The sequence below is a fragment of the Rhea pennata genome, chromosome Z (assembly GCF_028389875.1).
Source record: "Rhea pennata isolate bPtePen1 chromosome Z, bPtePen1.pri, whole genome shotgun sequence".
Classification (NCBI taxonomy): domain Eukaryota; kingdom Metazoa; phylum Chordata; class Aves; order Rheiformes; family Rheidae; genus Rhea; species Rhea pennata.
The window spans coordinates 10,409,555-10,431,482 of record NC_084702.1 but is presented as its reverse complement, the minus strand read 5'-3'; the positions used below and the strand labels follow the sequence as shown (position 1 = coordinate 10,431,482).

The window sequence follows — 21,928 nt, the reverse complement described above, 5'->3', positions numbered from 1 at the left end:
AATACCAAAGGACAGTGAGAAACTGATAAGTATGATCCTGCTTAAAAAAGAAAGAGAACGCAATCAGGTAGCAAGCTAGGGCACTTAACTGCTAGAAACACCAGAAGATGCGCAATTTCAGACAGACAGCCTATCCATAGCCAGTTCATACACATTTTGCTTTGCCTCCTATATCTGACTTCTGGAGTACTGCACTCTGAAGAACAAATGCCAATTCTGATTGTGTACAGGCATATTAATTTTACTGTATTTCATTCTTGTTTTTATCAGAGGAATCAGTAACCTTCACACCTGAACCCAAATGGAGTTGGAATCTTAAGAAATAATGCAATACTTATCAGAGAAGCATAGGCAGAGTTTCTTCCTTAGAGATAAGAAAGTTAGCACTGGAGAACTTAGTTCAATTGTACTTTAATCCAAAATTCTGAAGATTTTACAATAAAAAGAAAGAAGGTGTTAAATAAAGAAAGAAAGAAGGCCTGTTTATGAACACCTGCCTCTAAGCTAAAATCCTCATACTTGGTTACATTACTCACGTTTCCGCAATATTATATCACACACTACATTAGCAAAAACGCTTCTGAAAATGTCAGTGATTCCCCTTAACTACTATTTTCTTCTTGCAGCCTCTTTCAGCAGTTTTATTACAGAAAAAAATCTACCACATGAGTTAGTACGTCTGATGAATGACCCTTACTTACCAACACAGGCTGCTATCTTGAGTGCAAAAATATCAAGAACATCACACTTCAAGATGGAAGGAGTTCTTGGCCCTTCCTAAATAAGGGATGGAATCATCTGATCAAATTTCATCAAATTTCTTCCATTTTTTCATTACTGACAAACAAATTTTCACTGTGTATACCTTTTGCATATCTAAAATAACTATTTTGCTGAACGAAGAATCTTCTTGAAACTCATAATAAACTGTCTTAATTTTATCTTGCTTCTACAATCACCTGCCCTCACAAGTACCCAATGGACTTTCTCTATGAAGATGGAGGTTAAAAAATATAAAGAATATCAAGTTCAGACATCTCAACTTCAGTGTTCAAAAAGAAATTTTATCCTTACTTTATGATAGAAATATGCTCAGATAATTGGATCAGCCCAACATTTTCAGATTTTCATCAGTGCTTTACCTGATTCAGTTTGTGCATTTTCATACTCACAGAGAACTAATCACCTTTTTGGAATTTCCTCTGAATAGATTAACCTCCTCCTTCAGCTTTTTTTTTTTTTTTTTTTTTTTTAATATTTATTAATGTATTATGGTAAAAGTCTCAATGCACACTAAAGTCATAAGAATTCTTCCCTACCCGTCTTTGTGTAATTAATACTATTAGCTCAAAGAACACATATTGTTGAGAATCCTGAAATGGGGCCAATTGGTCTGAAGGACCTTCAAATTTCAGAGAACATACTTTACAGATATAGTAACTTGTCTTCCTCAATGGAATAATAACAGAAATAGCGTTTAAGCAGCTTTGTCTCTCCAGTTTAGACCCTAAATTTGTCCTTCGAAGATTAACTTCCAGAGATTTTCATATCAAAGTCATACCTGTTCAAGTTTTCACTGAAGATGACAGCTACGAATCACAAACTGTTTTTGCCTATAAGCTAAGCTCCATACCCCTAACTGCAGTGACACAGTAATTGTAGGTCTTTGTTATTTAACTTTACTATATGACTTTGAGTCAGTAATTCCCAGCATCCATTTGTCTTGTAACTCCTGTAAAAAACTTCCTCTGACCTAGTTGTCTTACTTGGGGCAGTACTGATAGTACAGAAAAAAAGAGTAGACTGGAAAAGCCTGTCCTGGACTTGCTTCATTTGCCTGAACATTCCCTGACCCTTAATTAAGTGTTCTTCCTGTGGCACTTGTTTGAATTGAAGGAACAAAGGGAAAATTTTACTTCCACATTTTGTTTTCTAGCAAGAATGATTGAAATGGCTTAGAAAACAGGGTCCTGTTCAGTTTTCTAGTCAACTATCTAAACATTGTCATTACGTTTGTCCTAGGTGCCCATCTTTCCCGTCTAGAGATGTAATGTTTGGCAACTGTTTGCTACTTTTGATACCTATTTCAAAAATCCTTTGGAGTTCTATTCTATTACTACAAAAAGACAGGCAATAATATTTTTCCTAAAAAAAATCATTCATCCCTATCATTCCTCTTTCATAGTTTTATAATTCGAGATCACTACATAGTTGCAATTCATTTGCTTCAAAGTTTTTCTCTATAGGATTAGAGTCACATATATTATTAAATTGGTGCAGAAGGATCAGAATCTTCATTGTACAAGCATGCAAAACGGTAAACTGGAAGCACAATTACTATGAATTAAGACAGCCAAAGACTAATTTTGTCAGGTACAAATAGTAACCTGGGGACAGCAGACTGTCACACTGTTTGGGTGATGTTTACATATAAACTGAGTATACTGAAGAAGCCTAACATTCAGTGTCAGCATGTCAATTGCTAAAGGAAACCTTTTTTAAATTCTGCTGGAGAAATGCAGTGTTTGTACTGTGCATCTCTTACTACTTCATCAGTTGAAAACAGCATCTTAAAGTAATTTTCCTTTCTCACTACTGAGCAAGAGAAAAGGATAGTATCTCAAGTCAGGATAACAGGTTAAAAATACAGTTAGGAAAAAAGCAAGATCTTTGACATTTAAGCTTCATTTTGGTTTGTATTGACGCATACTATATTTTAGAACTAAACTCTGATCAGTTTTTGAACTAGTCAGTCAAAATTTTTAATAACAGCCACAGAAGAATTTATACCACAGAAGAATTTTAACTGCCAGCACATCATTAAGTCAAAAAGGACCTGTTCCTTACAAAAGAATTGCAAAAATTTGTGGTTGATGGGTATCCAGGTTAGATATGTCACCATTAGATGTTTTTTCAAAGATGTTCTGAAACAGGTTGAAAGATGATTAGCCTAGAAACTTGACTTTCTACAAAGTCTATTGAACTCACCATCTATGTAACCATCACTTCTTCCACTTTAGCAGGTTAAAAAGGAAGAGATATTTACAATCTTAAAAAAAGGAACAGCATCCAATTTATACTGCATTTACCTATAAACTTTTAACACTGATGTCCATGCTTCAGAAAACTTACAAGTGAGCTGATTGAAATGTTAGGCGAGAAAACCCATTTTTACTGGGCTATTTTTGGGTCTTTTGTGTTCTAGCAAAATACATTAAAATAACAGAAAGACTGCTTCAGTTACACTGAGGCACCAAGGACTGCTAATATTATTTGAAATTACAGTCTCCTTGAATGCGAAAAAGTATAAAAGACCAAATAATTCTTACAACTGATGTCTCAATTCCACCAGAGGAGAAATTAAGTGAGAAATCTTGTCCACAGAACCACATTTACTCATTCAGCAAAGTAATTGTCTATTCAAGAGATTCATAAAAGTTCATAAAATGTGTTCATGGTTCATTACTAAACCATGAACTTATTTAAATTTCTTTTATCAGATTTACTTTCTTCCAGAGTAGAAAGAAAACTGCAACACTTGGATCTTCTTAGAAGTTTTAGGAAGGAAGTAAAGACTGTTCTCTACTTTGAGCCTTTAGGCTTCTGTTCTCCAGATCTTACCCTCCCACGTATTTTAAGAGAACTTTTTAAATATTTGAAGGTATTAAGATTTCCCTTTTCCCTCCTGTGAAATGGCAGCTCTTCTCTCCACCAGAAGAAGAAAGACTCCCTTTTGAACTTAAGATTTGCAACTACACAATAAATTCAGTGTACTCATACCAGACAAGGGGCTGGGAGCTCTGTCGAATGAAGAATCTGCGCCTGATGAACCAAAGCCATGCATGAGCAGCCCAAGGAAGAGGCAAATATTAGCAGTGGAGATGTCTATCCTCTTATCTATGGAGGTTTCCTGTTTGCTGAGAATTTGGATTCAGGATACTGCTGAAAGACTGCTGAGACTTGCCCGGACTATCACCCCTTGCTGCTCTTCTACGTAGGAATCGATACTGCCAGAGAAACCTGAAAAGTAGCAGGTATGACTACACGGCCCCAGTGGTGATGGTTAAAAGCATAGGGGCCCAGGTAGCGTCTCCCTGACCCTGCCAATAACAGGCAGGAGGAATGAACTGATTCTGAGTCAACTACTGGTCGCACATCAGACGCCACCAATAGGGTTTTGGTTTCTACAACTATGAGATCCTCTCAGAGGATCAAGGACTAGGGATCCAGGATTGCCTGTAAGAGACAAGATTCACTTAAGTGGGACTAAAACTCCTTTGCCAACAGGTTGGCCAATCTGGTAAGAAGAGTTTTAAACCAGGAAAAATGTGGGATTGAGAAGATGACCAAATATCAAGCAACAAACTGGTGAACTAGGTTGGTGGCAAAAGGTGCTACATGGTGTGAACATAAGGAGCTTGTAATCAACAGGTCAGACCCAAAATGGGATAATCCCTAAGTGTACACACATAAATGAAGAGATGCATAAAGGACATCATTATGAGGAAAGCTCTCATCCCTTTCTAGAAAATCAACATGCTTGGATGCCTCTCTGAAGTGCCTATACGCTAACACATGAGGCATGAGGAAGAGCAGGAGGAATTAAGAGTCTTTTTGCAGTTCGGTGCTACAATATCTTTGGGATCACGGAAACAGCACAGGCAGCTCACTTGACTACAGCATTAAAATGGATGAATACTGGTTCTTTGGCAAGGACAGGCCAGGAAGTCGTGATGGGGAGTTGTCTTTTATGTGAGAAAAAAGCTGGGACACATGAAGCTCTGCCTGGGGTGATGAGCCAGCTGAGAGCTTTAAGTCAGGATCACCAGCAAGACCAGCATGGGTGACACTGCTGTATGTGTCTGCTACATACTGCCTTATCAGGAAAAAGCAGTAGATGAGGCCTTCTGCAGATAACTGGAAGAAGTTTCACATTTCCAGGCCCTGATCATCATGGGGGACTTTAACAATCCTGATACCTGCTGAAGGGACAACCCAGCAGGGCATTAGCAATCCAGGATGTTTCTGAAGTACATTGATGACAACTTCCCAACACAAGTAATCATAGGACCAGAAAGGAAAGATGCTCTGCTGGACCTGATTTTTTTACAAACAAGAAAGAACTAGCCACAGATGTTATGGCTGGGGTCACTTGGGTGCAGTGGCTGTGAGACAGTGGTGTTCAGGATCTTTGAGAGGAGGGAGGAAGGCAAAAAGCAGGATCACAACCCTGACATCAGCAGAGAAGATTCTGGCCTCTTCAAGATCTGCTTGGAAGAATCCCATAGGGCATGGCTCCAGGGAAGAGTCGAGGGGTCGGGAGAACTAGCTAATTTTCAAGGATCACCTCCTCCTGTTTCAAGAATGGTGCATTCCAATAGGCAGCAAATCAAGCAGAGCTAACAAGAGGCCTGCATGGATGAAGAAGAACTCCTGACTAAACTCAAACAGAAAAAGGAAGCACACAGGAGGTGGAAAATGGAACAGGTCACCCAGAAAGAATACAGAGGCATTGTGCAAGCACACAGGGATGGAGTTGGGAAAGTTAAAGTCCATCTGGAGTTGAATCTAGTGAGACATATGAAGGACAGAGCAAGCGCTTCTACAAGTACATCAGCAAGCAGATCAGCATCAAAAAAGAAAACTAGGGAAAAGACTTACTCTCACTGGAGAAGGATCAGGTTATGAAACATTTAACCATCCTGGACATGCACAAGTCCACAGCACCTGACAGCATGCACCCACAAGTGCGGAGGCAGATGGCCAATGTCACTGCAAGGCCACTCTTGATAACCTTTCAAAAGCCATGCTGATCAGGAGAGGTTCCTGAGGACTGGACAAAAGCAATTATCACTCCTGCCTTCAAGAAGGGCATGAAAGAAGACTGAGAAAACTATAGGCCAATCAGTCTCACCACCATTCTGGTGGAGATAATGGAACACATCCTTCCGGAAACAATTTCCAAGCACATGAAAGACAACAAGATGAGTGAGAGCAGTCAGTATGGATTTTCGAAGAGAAGAATCATAATTTAACCAACCTAACAGCCTTTTGATGAGAAGAGTGGTTTGGTGGATAAGTGGAGAGCAGGGCATGTTGCTTAGCTTGATTCAGTAAGGCTTTTGACACTGTCTCCCATAACATTCTTACAGACAAGCTGATGAAGTACAGGTTAGATAAGTGAATAGTGAAAAATGGCTGAACTTCTGGGCTCAAAGGGTTGTGATCAGTGGCATGAAGTACAGCTGGAGGCCCAGTGCAAGTACCCCACCCCAGGGATTGACACTGGGTCCAATACTGTTTAACAGCTTCATTAATGACCTGGGTGATGGGACAGAGTACACTCTCAGCCAGTTTGCACACATTGCAAAACTGGGAGGACTTACTGATATACCAGATGGTGGTTCTGCCATTCAGAGAAACCTCAACAGGCTGAAGGAAAAGGCAGGGAGGAACCTCATGAAGTTTAAAAAGGGAAGTCCTGTACTGGGAAAAGAGTAGCACCATGTACCAGTACAGGCCAGGAGCTAGGCACCTGGAGGGCATCTTTGCAGTGAAGGACCTGGGGGTGCTGGCAGACACACAGATGACCATGAGCCAGCAACATGCCCTTCCAGTAAAGAAGGCCAACAGCATCCTGGGTTGCACTAGGAAGAACAGTGCTGGCAGGCTGCATGATGTGATTCTTCCCTCTCCTCAGCACTGAGGAGGCCACATCTCAGTGCAATATCCATTTCTAGGCTCCCTAATACAAGACAGACATGGACATACTGCAGAAAGTCCAGCAAAGGACTACAATGGTGATTAAGGGACTGGAGCATCTCTCATACAGGGGAGGCTGAAAGAGCTGGGACTGTTTGCCCTGGAGAAGAGGGCTCAGGAAGGGATCATACTAATGTCCATAAATATCCAATGGGATGATGTTAAGACGACAGACTGTTCTCAGTAGTACCCTGTGACAGGACGTGAAAAACAAGAAACTATTTAAATAAAAGAAAAAGTTTTATTGCGTTTTACTGAAGACTGGCACAGGCTGTCTTCCCATCCATGTGGGTCAGACTCTCCATCCATGGAGCTCCATCCTGCTTTGAGCATGGGAGTTAAACTAGATGATATCCAGAGGTGTCTTCTAGTCTCATTTATTCTGTCATATGTTTATTTCATGTGAAACAAAGAAATTCTAATGGAAAGCTGTTTCTGTCTATTCTGTAACTATCTAGTTACATTGTTCCAGTCTGCAGCTAGATTAGAAATAAGCATCCTCTTCAAGTTGAAAAGAATAAAATTTATCTCTCAGGGTCTTTTTATAGGTCTTTAGGAACTGATACACTCCATTTGGACAGCACTCTTTGTTAAGTGCTGATCAAGCTTCTAAGGAAAGGGGTTTTTAAAACAGAAAAGAAAAAAAGCTGTGCTTCTGTGAAAACATGTAAATCTGGATACGGATCAACTACATTTCAGATGCTTATCTCTACTCCTCAAAAAGAAACAAAGAACTTCAAAACAATCACTGTCAAGGAAAGGTAACAGTTGAAAACAAGCATCTTTTCAACATTTCAGTCTCAGAGTGTACACATAAACATCCTAGACTAATGCATCCTAGATTAACATTATCCTATTTGATTTTTAAGTCCAAAAGAACTAAATCATTAAATAGCATAACAGCATTCTTTCCTTCCACTTACTGTTAAGAATGCAATGTCCTTGCATGCTACTAAATTGACAGACCATTCAGTTTCTCATAGAAGTTTTGTGCATGGAATTCTGCAATTCTAACATGTGCCATATTGAATTCACTTTCAAGCACTGTCTAGGGCCAATATTTCACTTTGCACTCACTCTAACTGTTTAAAAAAATGTTTAAGTATTTTGAACTTACAAGCTTAGTACTAACTCAATTTACTTACCAGGAAGACTAGCCTTGAAGAAATATTTAATCTAAAAATGCATTTTTTTTTCAAACGTTTTCATTTAAGAGAATCATCTGAAGCTATGGAAAAAAAAGTTGTTAGTCACATTTCAGATTAAAATGCTGTCTAAACTGAAGAAAAGCCACATGTTTGTGGAATACCATCCAAGTTTTAATTAAAATACACTTAAATTCAAACAAACCTAGAGATAATAAATCTGTATTTAAATTAAGTACATCTGTTCTTACATTTTTTGAAGAACCTGGGCCATCACAACCCCATTCGTTAAATCTTCCACGGTCTGGCATGGTGCCTCAACATTAAAGGTCTGGATCTGAGGGAGAAGGAAGAAAGTTATCTTGTTTTATCTAAATGCCAACAGCTTTATTCAAAATTAAAAAAATGAACTACATAGTATATAAGATAGAGGAGTAAAAAGTACATATTTGGTGTATGGTTAGGAACTAGAATGTTTCAGATTTAATAGCAATAAAGGAAATGAACTAATGACACAGCTTAATACTTTTATTTTTGCAAACAAAAATACTGCGAGCTGTGCTACTAATCACAATAGCACATTCCCTAAAAGGGCAATTTCCCAAAGCATTTTCTACTGCAGGAACAAAATTTGAAAGGCACTGGGCCTTTTTTTACCTCCCATTCAAGTATTTCTGAAAATTTTAACTCTCTCAATGAACGTATGTAAGAAACTTGGCTTTTAAAAATAACGCTAACCACTCAAAATTTTCACATGCTCTGCATGATCATAAGATAGCACATAGAAAGGCATGCATAATCCAAACTTAATTTCTCTCTACCATCAGAGGAAGGAAGACAGAATAATGCTGTTAAGCCCTAGTAAGTCTATACACTAATATTTCTCTAATTACTTAATTATTACAGTGACAGACATTAAAGTCCACAAAATGAAAAGTCTATGGTCTTCAGACGAAGATTAAGATACAAAAATAAGTGCAAGTATTCATAAGTTTAAAAGCAGAAAGCCAAAGACCATATGACTGAATGTTTTATGAAATAATTACTTATGACTAGAGATGTTTTAGTTTGTAACAAAATTTGCTCTACAGATTGGGCAATAAGCACATATACTGAGACAAACTTAGAGTTATTTTTCTGAGCAAAGCATGTAATATCCTTAAAAATAAAGAATTACACAAAAGCAAGAATTATCTCCTACCTCAAAACACTCAATATACATCTTTATTTCTCTATGGCTTTTATTCATCTCCATTTTCATGCTTAAAGCCTATAGACTATTGGAAATCCTTTCCCATTGTATCAGCAGCTAATGCACAAATATATGAAGCAGAACTCTTTCTCCCTTTTCATCCCTGATATGAAACAGAGCCCTCCTTTTGAGCAGGGCTGAAGTCTGAGTCTTTTCTTACAGTCTAAGTTATATGAGCATTTATTTTAAATGACTGTTTTTAAGGGATAACATTGAGTTTTGTAAAAATACAATTGATGATGTATCATTTGGAGGCCATCTGCCCAGCTCTCTCTCTGCTGTTATTCTTCTTCCAGGAAAGCCTGAGCTTCTTTGTATGAAGCACTATTTTTGCACCCCAGGGACAAGAAAGCCTAAAAGACAGCTTGCTGCTTCAGGCTACCTTAACCTCCAACCTATCAACCATTCTTTCTGAACATAATGTACAACTATTTGTTCTTTAACAGTACTTGAAATATAATTGCAGGTCAAAGCCATTCCCCAATAAACATCCTCTAGTTACATATTTTGCAATACTAGGCAGCTAACAAAACTGTTACAGTGTGGCTGCCAGTGTAAAATCTTGCCTATCTTTCCTCACAGAGAATGCCTTCAAAAATCAAGAGCACAATATCCAGATACTCATAGTTCCTTGGAAACCTCAAATAAGCAGTCTAGCAACAGAACTATTCAAAATTTTAGAGAATATTTACATGAATGTTCCATTCTTTTCTTTACTCAGCAAGAAGAGGTTCTGCATTTGATTAGAAAAAAGCAGCAAGGATATCCATGAAGAGCTAGGAGGAGGAGCTCAGAGCATATTCATTGAGCAAGTTAAATAACTGTGTGGCATCCAGAAAAAAATTGAAAGTGATTTCAATACATCAGATCAAGCAGACTTTCCTACAGCTTGGTCTGAGCTAGCCAGAAAAAGTAGCTCCTCATTCCTCCTCCAGAAAATCAAGAAGCCATCACAGATTTCCTAAATTCTAGGTGAAAATAGGGGCAGGTGGTTGGGAAAAAAAGATGACATCACACGATATATAATCAAATTGCTGTTTTTTCAAGAACTTGAATAGTGTACTTACAGTCTCTGAACTGCTGCTGAACTATTGGAAGAATACAAACTCCACTCAATGCATTCTGTGTCTGAATCCACAAAGTCAAGTAACACATTAAACAATACTTTCTAGTGAAAAAAAGCTGCAGTGGGGTCACACATACTATTGTGTGAAGTTCAGGATACTAGAGGAATAAAATCCTCAAGCATAAACATGAAATTAAAACCTGCTTCCAATTTTGCATATTATGACCTTAATAAAAAACAGAATTTCAATCACTTAACCTACCGCACAACAGCCAAAACAAAACCGCCTTTAAGAACACTACTATGATTTTTCGAAAATAAGACAAAACAAAATGCTATTTTCAAATAAACAATACTGATATTGAGGAGATTTTCACACATACTACAAGCTTATCACACCTTGTCAAATTCATTATTGTAGGCTTCATGGATGAAGCCTCCCTCCTCAAGTAAATAAAAACACAGGTAGGAGATATCAATACACACAGAGCATAGAGAAAGGAAGATTGCTTAGTCTACTTCCAGGACACAAACACAAAGATGCATCTCTGCTATATTGTGACTAACTTTATCATCATACTTCCCCAATACTTCACATACAAAAAAAGGGCAAAACAGATGATAAGGACCAATATGGCTCAGATAGCCAGTCCAAACTCTTTTCCACAGACATATGCGCAAGATTGCCACAAAGGACACTAACAGTTTCTGTAGTTAGATAATACAGACTGGAAACAAAGATTAAAAAGTAATCATATGGCTTGTTTCTTCATATGCATTTTATTTTTGTAAAAAATGCCTTTGTTTGCACAGGTGAGGAACACATAGCATAACATTTCCACTACAATAGCAAATTTATGTAATATAACCTATATTTAGCTCTTGCAACAAAGATACTGCATTTATTTCATATCAGAGACTTCCATACATACATAATGAAAGCAACAGTTTTTCTTCAAAAGACAACTACATAGAACAGCTTTATAAATTGTTATCAAAGTTGAACAACTAGTCCATTTCCAAACAGTTCTGCAAAAAGCTAAACTACTCTAAGAAGCAGTTGAGTTTATTTTCCAGAAAGAAGAATAAGCAGCATATGGCAATGCAAACACAGGGTCCAGCTTTGGAGACAGAGCAGTAAATACTTTTTTTGTGTGCCTCCAAGCACTTATTCAGTAACGGCTGCTGAAACACTGCCCTTCCTGTACATTGTAATGTACTTCCCCCTGGAAAAAAGTTCTCTTATCCTGCTGGAACTGCTCCCACTTCTTGACTGTTTTCAATACAGTTTTGTTCCCCAAAGTTGTAAATTCCTTCCCATTTCCTGTTATCAACCTTTTTTCCACTTCCGGTGCCACTTTACATAGCCTTGCCAACTCACACTTATAGACAAGAGAGTCTGGAAACAAACAAAAGAAAACATGTATCAACCACTATTCCTAGTAGGCCATCACACCTTCCATCGACTGTCATACATTGAGAATAAGAAAGTTGTTTCATTTCATTTTTTAGTATTAATCTAGAGCTCTCTGACTCAGACTGCTTTGAGCACACATTGTCAGTTTGTATATAAAACTTAAAATCAGAGTAGCAGGAAAATCCTTCAAAGCAAAGGCAAGAAATAACATGGTGGATGTCAGCAGGGACTAAATAATACAATAATAGTACAAGGAAGTCAGGATCTTGGAAAATCTGAGTTACAGTTCTAGATTATATATATATGACCAGTGAAACTTTGTTAGCTACAGATAGGAGGAAAAAATACATTCCATGAAAAATACTCTTGATGTTGAGGTCAGAGAATGAACACATATAGTCTCCAAGACAGCACCTGAAGATGAAGACAGAATATGAGCCAAAATTTATAAAACTCTCCAGCACTTTAACCTCCTCAGCCCTAAAAGCTAATAAAAAACCCTGTTCTTTGCACAGTGATTATATCCAAAGCTCCGCCTTCTACTGCTGTTACAATTGCACAATAAATCTCTTATGCATTTTTTGGTAATAATATCCAATGTCTATACTATAGGCCCTCAGCTGACAGTGTGTCATCGGTTGCCTTATGCACAAATCAACAAAGTAACGCCCAGTGTCTAATTACTTATTTATCAAAGTCCTTTCCAACACTGAAGTGTCATGACACTTCAGAATAATTTATCTATTTTATTGCCTATATGTTTGGAACTGGCTATGTAGGCTTACATGAAGAGCCTATACCAAGCCTGTATTGCCACAAAAAGAAGGCAGATCATACAGCTAAGACTGCGGAAGGTGGCTAAAAGGAGTAAGAACAAAAAGAAACCAGACTTAGTAGGGTGGAAGGGAATCACTACTCAACAATGAGATTTATTCTGGCAATAGACAAGAATACTTGAAGGAGCAAACTGTCTGAGAAAAGTAAGGGAGGGTGTCTACTTTGCTCATACAAGACAGTGATTCACTCTGTTATTAGCAAGATTCACAAGAACTCCACTAGAGTGCATTTTGCTGAGCACCACAGTTGGAGAAAAATAGACCTTTTATGTTTTTCAGAAACATACCTGATACTGCTTACCTGATACTGACAGTTGCTCATACTGTTTCTGAATTCTCATATCAGGCCAGATCTGTCAAAATGAGATTTGTATTCCTATCCTATAATCAGATCCTATGCTCCAGGGTAATTTCAGTCAAGCTTCTTGACTCATTTTTCCTCCTCCTAGTTGGCAACAGTGCTATCTTTTGCTTGGATAATCAAAACAGAAGTCATTTTTTCATGCTCTCTAAGACAGCAGTAGACCAACTGAAACAAACACGATCCAGACTCTCAGACAAGCAGTGATTTTATTCCAGGACTTGGATTTCTGGATGTTTTCACCAGTCTTTACATTGTCAGAGTTTCCTTATTAAAATCTCAAGTGTTACTCTGCAATTCAAATTTATGTTAGGTGCTCAAATGGCCAAACATCAAATGGCAAGGGCAAACTGGCTGGCCCTGGTAAGGATTTTTTCCCTTTTCAGGGAGAAGTACTTGGGTGTAGTTTCTTTTAATTCCCTTCTCATTATATAAACTGTTGTTGATTCCAAATACCTGAACAAGTCAGATGTCAGTCATGAAAGATCTCCCTCAAAATCTTCCACTTGCAGCTTAAGTTGTTCACAAATAAAGTACTTCCTTTGTACTGTATTACCCTCTGGAGGAAATGAGGTGCAGAAAGTAAAAAAGGCACTTTGACTAAAGCATATTTACCAACACAGTATAAGATGGGAGAGCAACGACAGCATAAAAGAGTTATAGCTAAACTTTCTTGGCACTGTCACAAAATTGCTACAAAATGATTTGTCTAGGTCTGACACAACTGAGCAGACTTCTAGTTTGAAGGGTGCTTGATTTAACCATTTCAGCAACATACATAAGAAAACAAGCTAATCTACAAATTCCTAGGTTAAAGAGGATTGTACTCTTATCTTCAGATGAAAGTCAGTGAATAGACTAATGAAAAAAGGAGCATTTGTCATGGTGATAAAATGAAGATATGGTACCTAACAGGAAAACCTAATGTAATGGCCTAAACATTTTTTTTTCCTTGAGGTACTTAATCATACTTTCTTTTAAAGCAATACTTCCTCTTTGATTCTTTTTCCCATTTTCCCAAAAGCTGTTGGTAAGTGCAAACTGACAGAACATTACTCCAATACACATTTATAAGATACATACATACACACACATTCCAAGCACCAATGAATTTTAGAAACCCAATGAAAAAAGCACCATTTAAGACCAGAAACGTCATCATACAGAAGAAAACATGAACAGCAGAGTTTACAGAGGTGAATCACCAGCTTCCTCTACTGATAAACAAACTGTAAAAAAAAAAATCTCTATAACCCAAAGTTCATCAAATAACATGATTACACGAATTCAGCATTCACTACTAACCACAAGAAGTACAGGATATCTTTTGTCTCTCTGACTAGCGGTAGTCTAGATAACAATAGAGCCCACAGAATCATGATCCATGAAGTTTTACTAAGGAAGGATAATGAAATCGTTCTCTAAAAACAGATGTCAAATACAAGTAACTAAGTAATGCTCAGAAGTCTAGAAGAAAAACATTTGAAAACATAATGAAGGATTAGTAAAAATCTCAACAGCACCAGGAAAATATGCCCAAATTGATCCTTACTAAGATAAAGTACATGTAGCAATGAAAAGGTTTTATTTGATGGCTTAAAGCAAAGCAAAGTCCTTTAACTTCTTGGAGAGTGTCTAGAGACAAAAACATAGCATACTAGCACTCCAGATTTATAAATATTTCTAACACTACTTTAGAAAGGGTGGATGAACACAGATGACAGCTTTGCCCTTGTAAAATACAGAAAAAGAGGAATAACTATTTAAAGCCCACAATTCCACCCTCTTACAGCTGTGATTTAGATGAAAAGTGCTATCTTTATTGAGAGGTAGAATAAAGAACACTCCCCAAAAGCATTAAAGAGGAATTCAACAGCACTAGCTTGGACTGAAATATCATCTGCCCAAACTTTCTGATCAGCATGGAAATACCTAGTCTTTCACAGAAGAGTAAGAAGGGTGGAGGAGATAAAAATTTACTGCTAACTCTTTTTGATTCCCATTTTTCATCAAGCAGGCTAAGAAATTCCCAGCTTAACAGATTCTAGAATTAGTAACACAGATGTACAGCAGCACATCACCAAACTTATCATATTTTGCAGTTGAAGATTTGTTCATTTTCAGAATTTGTATTTCAGCACATACTTTCTTGGACTTCATGGAGACCATGTAAATAATGTAGAACAAGGTCTGTTAGAGGTAGATCAAACTGCAGTATTTCCATCAGAAAGGTAAAGGTCATCAAGGAATAGGCTGCCATCTTTTGGCATTGTTCATACAGTGTATCAGCTAAACCACTCTACACTGATCATGTCTCATATTATTTTTCCTGATCACCAAAGGCAGCTATAAAATTAGTAATGACAACAATAAACTCTGTTCAAATAAAACACAAATATAGTTTCTATCTACTCCTATCTTAAGTAAAACTATGGATACCTTGCTGCTGTGGCAAACAGTCACTAACAGTTTATACAACTCTGGAAAGGGAAAGACTGCAGCTCATTTAATACTCTCTAAATCGTTTAAATTAATCTCTCCTAGATCTTCTAATGCCCCCAGAACATCTACCACACACAGTATGAACACAGACTTTCTGCTTAAGCTGGTATCTAAACTTACTACCCAGGCAGACTTAGCTCCCAACAGCCTATGGGACTTCCAGAAAGAATAAAAGTACTAGCCAGAAGTTTGTAGCTGAATGGTGTAAAAAAGCCCTACTGATATAGAGACTGGAAAACATTATCATGAAATTTATAATGCAGCTATTTGTGCAATACTTTCTCCACTCTCAAAACGTTTCTTGCCTGCTGCAGTTGAAAAACTGTTACCCTGTGTGCCCAACTACTCCATTAAAACACAACTCCAGCTTTATATCCCTTTCAAAAGCTTTTGCCTGTTACATGCAGGACTGTGGAGCTGGCTGAACAGCCTCTTCTTTAACTTTAGATAGCTTTCCACCCACCATAGCTTTCCTCCTTTTTTCCATGCTGTCTCTTAATCATTGAGCTGACTGAGAAGCACTAAGCAACTTATAGGAAGGACTAGGTCACGTATGGGGAAACAAGACAGCTAGGAAAACAGTGTACGACAACTCTGCAGGGTAGGAAACCATTACCAGTGGGCAGAGGGAGGAGTTGCCTTAATCCCTTTCTCTGTGAGGCGCGACTTGCCAAGCTGTTGGCAATACAAGCCACAGAAGAGACACTCTCACCCTCTTCCCCTCACTGACAGAGGCCCATTCCTGTCTTAACCTTGTGCTAGTGTCACCCAGAGGTGGCCAATAACCAGTTTTTTAATTGATGCTTTGAAATTCCAAATTAAATTGATTAAGCAACTCCACACTTAAGACTCTGAAACTGGAGCAAAAAGCAAAGTTGGTTAAGCTATTATGAAACTGTCACAGTACTCAAGAGTCTCCAGCTCAGTCAAGAAAGAAGATACCAGCAACTGCAATCAAGTCTTGGAGACATTTTCTTCTCCCTCCCCTGCTGCATACTTTCAATGTCTGCAATTGCTCTACTGAAGTTAAAGATAAAAGCTGTCAGTATGAAGTACTTTTGATGGACCAGTAAGAATAGAGTGCTAGAATATCATCTTCTAATTTAATAGCCTCAAAACATCCCACAATAAATAGGATAATCCTGCAAAAATCACAAATTGAGTTCATCTCTCTGATCAAACCATTAACTATTTCAAAAGACAGTGGGAGAAGGTCCTTCTTCTCACCTCCCACCTTGAGACAAACAACATAACAGAAAAGCCTTTTCCTACATACTGTTTAGGGGTCACAGTTCTCAACAGAAAATCTGTTTCTTCTCCAAGTAGCAAAGGAAATAAGTGAGGGGGTAGAACCGGGATACCGAATGACATCAAAAGGATTTTTTCTTCAAAGTGATTGTTAGTACAGTACCACGACTATAAGGCATCTTTTCAGAAAAAGGGAAATTGAAAAAAGGCAGAATCTGGACAAGGCCCTGAAGAACCAAAATCTAAGACTAAGTATAAGTCAAATGAACACATGAATTATGTCTATAGTTATCAACATGTTCAGTCTTTACTCTTGCTGTTGTTTCTTCCTGTATAGCATACATATAAAAAAATACATTATCATCTTCAATTATCATCTTCATACAGTATCAACTTAATGACACTTGTTCTATCACACGGTCTTCAAAAGAAGTAGTCTCCCTGTCTGAAGAGTAATACATCCAAACAGAATTATTTTCTTGACCTGCTGTAATCAGCAGCACAAACAGCCACTTCTGAAAAATTTATGTTTTATTCAACAGGTAAGAGCTGCAGATGTTATGATACCATCAGAAGAAAATTAAACCCTACAGCTTTGTGGTCAGTGATCAAGAGCAGAGACTAATTTAAACAGGTTTAGCTAGTCTCCTGCAATCCTTGCATCTGCAGAAAATCAAAATAATACTTAGAAGTACAGATGTACAAAGATCAAAAACAACATAGTATTAAAAGGAGATAATTGGAGAGGAGGGGCAAAACACAGCTTTTTTAGTAAATTTTAGCATCTTTGACTCACTCTGGAAAGGAGCCTGTAAAACATTTGCAAACAAGCTTCCCGAGAAATGAAAAAATCTCTAGTTTAGCAGTTGCTCACATGGCCTCTGCATTTCCAATGAACATACGCAAATCCTTCCATTTGGGGAAGGGTCATCACACAGAAGACAGATATACTTTACTGAGGAAAGCTTTCAGCCAAAGAGAAGAAAGGATAAAAGGACTGATACCATATAAATGGTCAAATGTGCTTTCAAAAGTTAAGGAAAACAAAACAGTGATTTTGAACTATATCTACAAAATTCCCATTTAAAAGAAAACACATCAACAAAACAAATAACAAAATAATACCAGCAAAGTAAGTATCTCAGTTCCTCTATCTGCAGAAACTGTATTTGGCCTTTTAACCTTCAGGGTAGGAAGAGAAAGAAAGTAGACAAAGGTGCAAGCAGCTGGAGGCAGCATATGGCCAAAATAAATTAATAAATAAAAGTTGCTTACTCTATCATGTGCAAGGGAGAGTTAATGACATTTCCACAACAGACTGCTACTTAAGATCAGCGAGCACTGACCTCTTTGAGGAATCCTGCTGTTTAAATACCAAGGCTAAGCAACCTCTACAGTATCAGATCTTACTTCTCCGTCAAAAGAAAATTTCTCAGGTTACATACTAACAAGTCTGTAGCCACCACTCTGATTTCTGACACTAGTATATTATAGTGCAACTGCCACAATTGTGTTTGAAAGCACAGCAGAGTCTTCAGGCATGACTCAGATGTATTTCAGTTAAAAGCACTCCAGACACAGCATACAATGCAGAATCTGAATCTTCCTATCTGAATCAGTCATAAGTTTTGAATAGAAAAGATGCTACAAACTTGTATTAGATATGCTGAAATAATATAGGTTTATCTCAGCCACACTTTCCTAAACTGCTTTGGCTGCAATGCTGCTTGGACAACTATACTACAGTGCCTAGAGTAGTCCTAGGAGAGACTTCTGGGAGATTTTTGATAGGGAATTAGTTCAGCAGTGACAGTGGTCAGCAAACGCTGCCAATGCTTAGAAAAAATGACTCGGAGGTATCAGTAGCAAGGCTCCAGTCTTTCTCTCAGTTTCACTCCAGTTACCACTACTATCCCAGCTGCCTCAAAGAACCATCGCAGTCATCTGCTGAAATGGCAGAAAGCAAAAGCTCTCCCAGATGTTTAAAATCCTGAGGAATAATGACTCAGAAAACTATGTGACAATGGTGTTAACCAATGAGACAAAGGAGATCGAAAGTAATGCCTCAAGCTAGACCATAACACAAAGGAGAAAGAACAGAGGAGAGGGAGGTGAGAATAAAACGAACAGTCACAGGTTTGTTCTAGCTTGAAGATATCACATCTCAGGCAGGCAAGGAAGAAGGCTTGACTGATATTGTCATCAATCAAAATCATGAGTTGGCAGAGAGAGGAGCACTTTCAGCACCCCTACATCCATGCCAGCAGACACTTGGTTTAGGCTGAACAGGTTCTCAGACCTGCCTGTAGAGGCCTTGCCTATTCTTCTTGAAACATGGACAAACCAGATGAAGTACTTCTATATGCACATGAAGTCTTCTACAAGCAATCCAAGAGGTTAAACCAGTTCAAGAACTGCCAAGCTCTCCAGAATAATAAAGACTGGCCTTCTAAGATGTGCATAAACTGCAATTAAAACAACTCTGTTTTGCTATCTAAATGAGCAGTTTCCCCAAGAAACACTATGGCACTTCAGCAAAAATCCAATCAAAAAGGTCTCTTATTCATACTGCCAGTTTCACTGAGGACCAAAAAAAAGATCATGGTCTCTTTTGCAAGTTTCCTGTATCTTGGAATAAGTACTTTCCCCCCTCCCCTCTCTCTCTCTCTTTTTTTTTACTGAACCAATTTCAAAGTCACCTTCATCCAAAAATATTGAAATTATTAAAATAATCCAAAGCTCCATATATTCAGCTAGGAAACACATGCTGACCAATTCTAATTCTATTTAAGAATTATTTATTAGTATTTCTGTTAAATAAAAAAAAGAAGTTGTTTCTTGATTAGCCCAGTACGTAAGGGAGTGTAGCAAATGGAAAAGGAAAGGGATCTTTACTGAGTATTCCAACAGAGGAGACAATATGCCAACTGAACAGCTTCAGGTTCAGGATCAAGGCATATGCCTAACTTAGTACTGCTTAACTATGGTCACATGTCTACGTGACTGAGTACATAATTCCTACAGACAAAAATGTCACAATATTTTTTTTCTTTTTTTCTTTCCTTTTTTTTAAATAGTTCTCCATTTTTATGTCTGTATTTTCAGGAGATTTCTTTGTCCAAAGGTCATCTTTCTTTAATGGTTCAGCTTTGTAAAGAAAATGCAAATTGTTTCCAAAGATGACAAAATTTGCCACTCAAAAATCGATTACTTTAACTCTTAAATATGGCAAGGGGAAAAAAAAACACATTGTTTGGCTCTACTATCTTTCTTTGTAACACAAGAAAAGTCAACCAGTGTAAATACAGATTTCACCTAGACATACTTGTCCTCATCAGCTCCACAAACAAGAACTGTTGATTTTTATTTGCTAAATTAACGGACGTCAGCTTCCACTGGATCTGAACACATGCAGAAGCTGTAGATACAGTCCTTTGGAACACATATAGACTACTAGCTTGTACTGTGTTGACTCTACAATGAAGATGCCCCTCTTTCCCAGGAGAAATCACTGTCTTCTAACTCTCCCTCTGCATTTTGTGAACTCCTTCACTAGCTAGCAAACAGTTTAATCTTATGCAATCTTTTAAAAATAAATTGAAATATTATCACCTCAAAATCTGAACACCATTTTTAAGTGAATATTAGAACATTTTTAGTCCTGAAATACTTCCAGTCTTCATACAGACTTTTGTACAAAGCATTTCAACACAATATTCTCGAGTTATTAACAATTTTCTCCAATCTATGATTGAATAAACGATAGGATCAACAAGTTAAAACCACTGTTTACAGACCAGTACAACAGAACACAAAATTCAGTATCTATCACTCTGCAGCACTTCACATATTTCTGTATCAGTCCAGATGCAAACAACTGGACTCCTAGCAAAGAGATAGTCTGTTAGTTACTTGGAAAGTTAAGGAGTCAAGGCATTTGGGACTGGGACCACTTGTTAGGTTAGCATTCATCTTGCACTTCTCCCTGTGATGTGACTACTGCCAAACAGCACCAGAGGATGATATGTAAAACAGCTAAAGCAATAGCACAGGGGAAGAAGGAATGCACAGGAAAAGATCTTCTTCCATCAACCCCCAACGAACCTTCTTTCCCCCTCCCCTCCATGATAAGCCTCTTGCTTAGCCTTTCTTCACCAGGATTCATACACATCTACTTCCTCATGAATTCCAACAGTAGGAGGACTTCCATTTCCTTCCCAACATCTGAAATAGAAATCATGGGAAGCCAAAAGCCACACAGGTAGCCAATGCTACTGAAGGTGCAAGGGCTGGCAGAGACACGAAGGAAACCGAAATAGTTACTTGTTCTATATATGTATATAAAGCAGGAGGGTAGCCAGGGCATTGTACGATATACTCTTCCCCAAAACCTCACTCTTCTGTGCATTCCAGGCCACTTACTCGCCTTTAACCACCAATGAATCTCCCTTGTGTGTTCACTTTTGACTTTCACAGAAAAATCTAAGCTACCATCCCCCTATGATTTACTCATCACTATAGCTTTATCCAGCTCTGACTTTTCACAGACTTAAACAACAAAAAAAAGAGCAAGCATTCCTTTCTTTCCAGCCACATTCCAGAGTTTCACGCATTCAGGGTATTCACTTGGCAGCAGTGCGGAGCTGCAGAGAGGAAAACCGCACAGCACAGGGCAGTGCCGGCGGACCCAAGGAGCTGGCGGGTGAATCCGCCGCCGCCGCAGCAAGGCCGGCAGCCGCGGAGCCCGCCTCGGGGCGCGGCCGGCGCCGGGGGCGACACCGGCAGGTGCTCCTGGCCCAGGGCCCACCGGGCACCGAGGAGCCCGGCAACGTTCAGGCCGAGGGAGGTGGCGGACGGGAAGGGGGGCAGAGGGCGGGGGCGGCGGAGGGGGGCCCTGACTTCGCCGGCGACTCGAGAAGGAGACGGGAAGAAAGTTCCTGCGGAGAAAAGGCACGGGGAAGGGGGTGGCGGAGGGAGGGAGGCCGGGACCGCCGCAGGCCGCGGCCTCGCCGCCTCCTTTGTTGGCGGGGGCAGCGTCGAGGCGGCGCTGCGCGGCCGCGGCAGGGCTCGGGCCCAGCGGGCAGCCCGGCGGCGACGGCGCCCCACTCCCTCCCCGTCTCCCTCCCTCCCTCCGCGCCCGCCATCCCGCCGCCCCGGCGGCGGCGCTCACCCAGGTGAGGAGGCTCTCGCCGAGCTCGGCCCGCTCCAGGCTCTCTACGTTGAACATGGCGGGGCGCGGCGGCCGCGCGGCGCTAACGGCTGCGTCGCGTCGCGTCGCGTCGCGTCGCGTCGCGTCGGTGCGGCCGGCGCCCGCCCGCCCCCTCCCGCCGCCGCCGCCG

The 21,928-nt window shown here is 39.2% G+C and overlaps 1 protein-coding gene across 6 annotated transcripts in view; it reads right to left on the bottom strand.

The window, feature by feature from the left end:
• HOOK3 (hook microtubule tethering protein 3) overlaps positions 1-21,856 on the bottom strand; it is an 86,896-nt gene extending 65,040 nt beyond the window's left edge. For all 6 annotated transcript variants that reach the window (XM_062600686.1, XM_062600687.1, XM_062600689.1 and 3 more), the window contains exons 1-2: positions 21,760-21,856; positions 8,159-8,244 (exon numbers count right to left, since the gene is read on the bottom strand). In XM_062600686.1, coding sequence (XP_062456670.1) covers positions 8,159-8,244; positions 21,760-21,816 — 143 coding nt within the window. In that variant the 5' untranslated portion in view covers positions 21,817-21,856. The remainder of the gene's footprint in view (positions 1-8,158; positions 8,245-21,759) is intronic.
• Between the last annotated feature and the right edge of the window lie 72 nt (positions 21,857-21,928).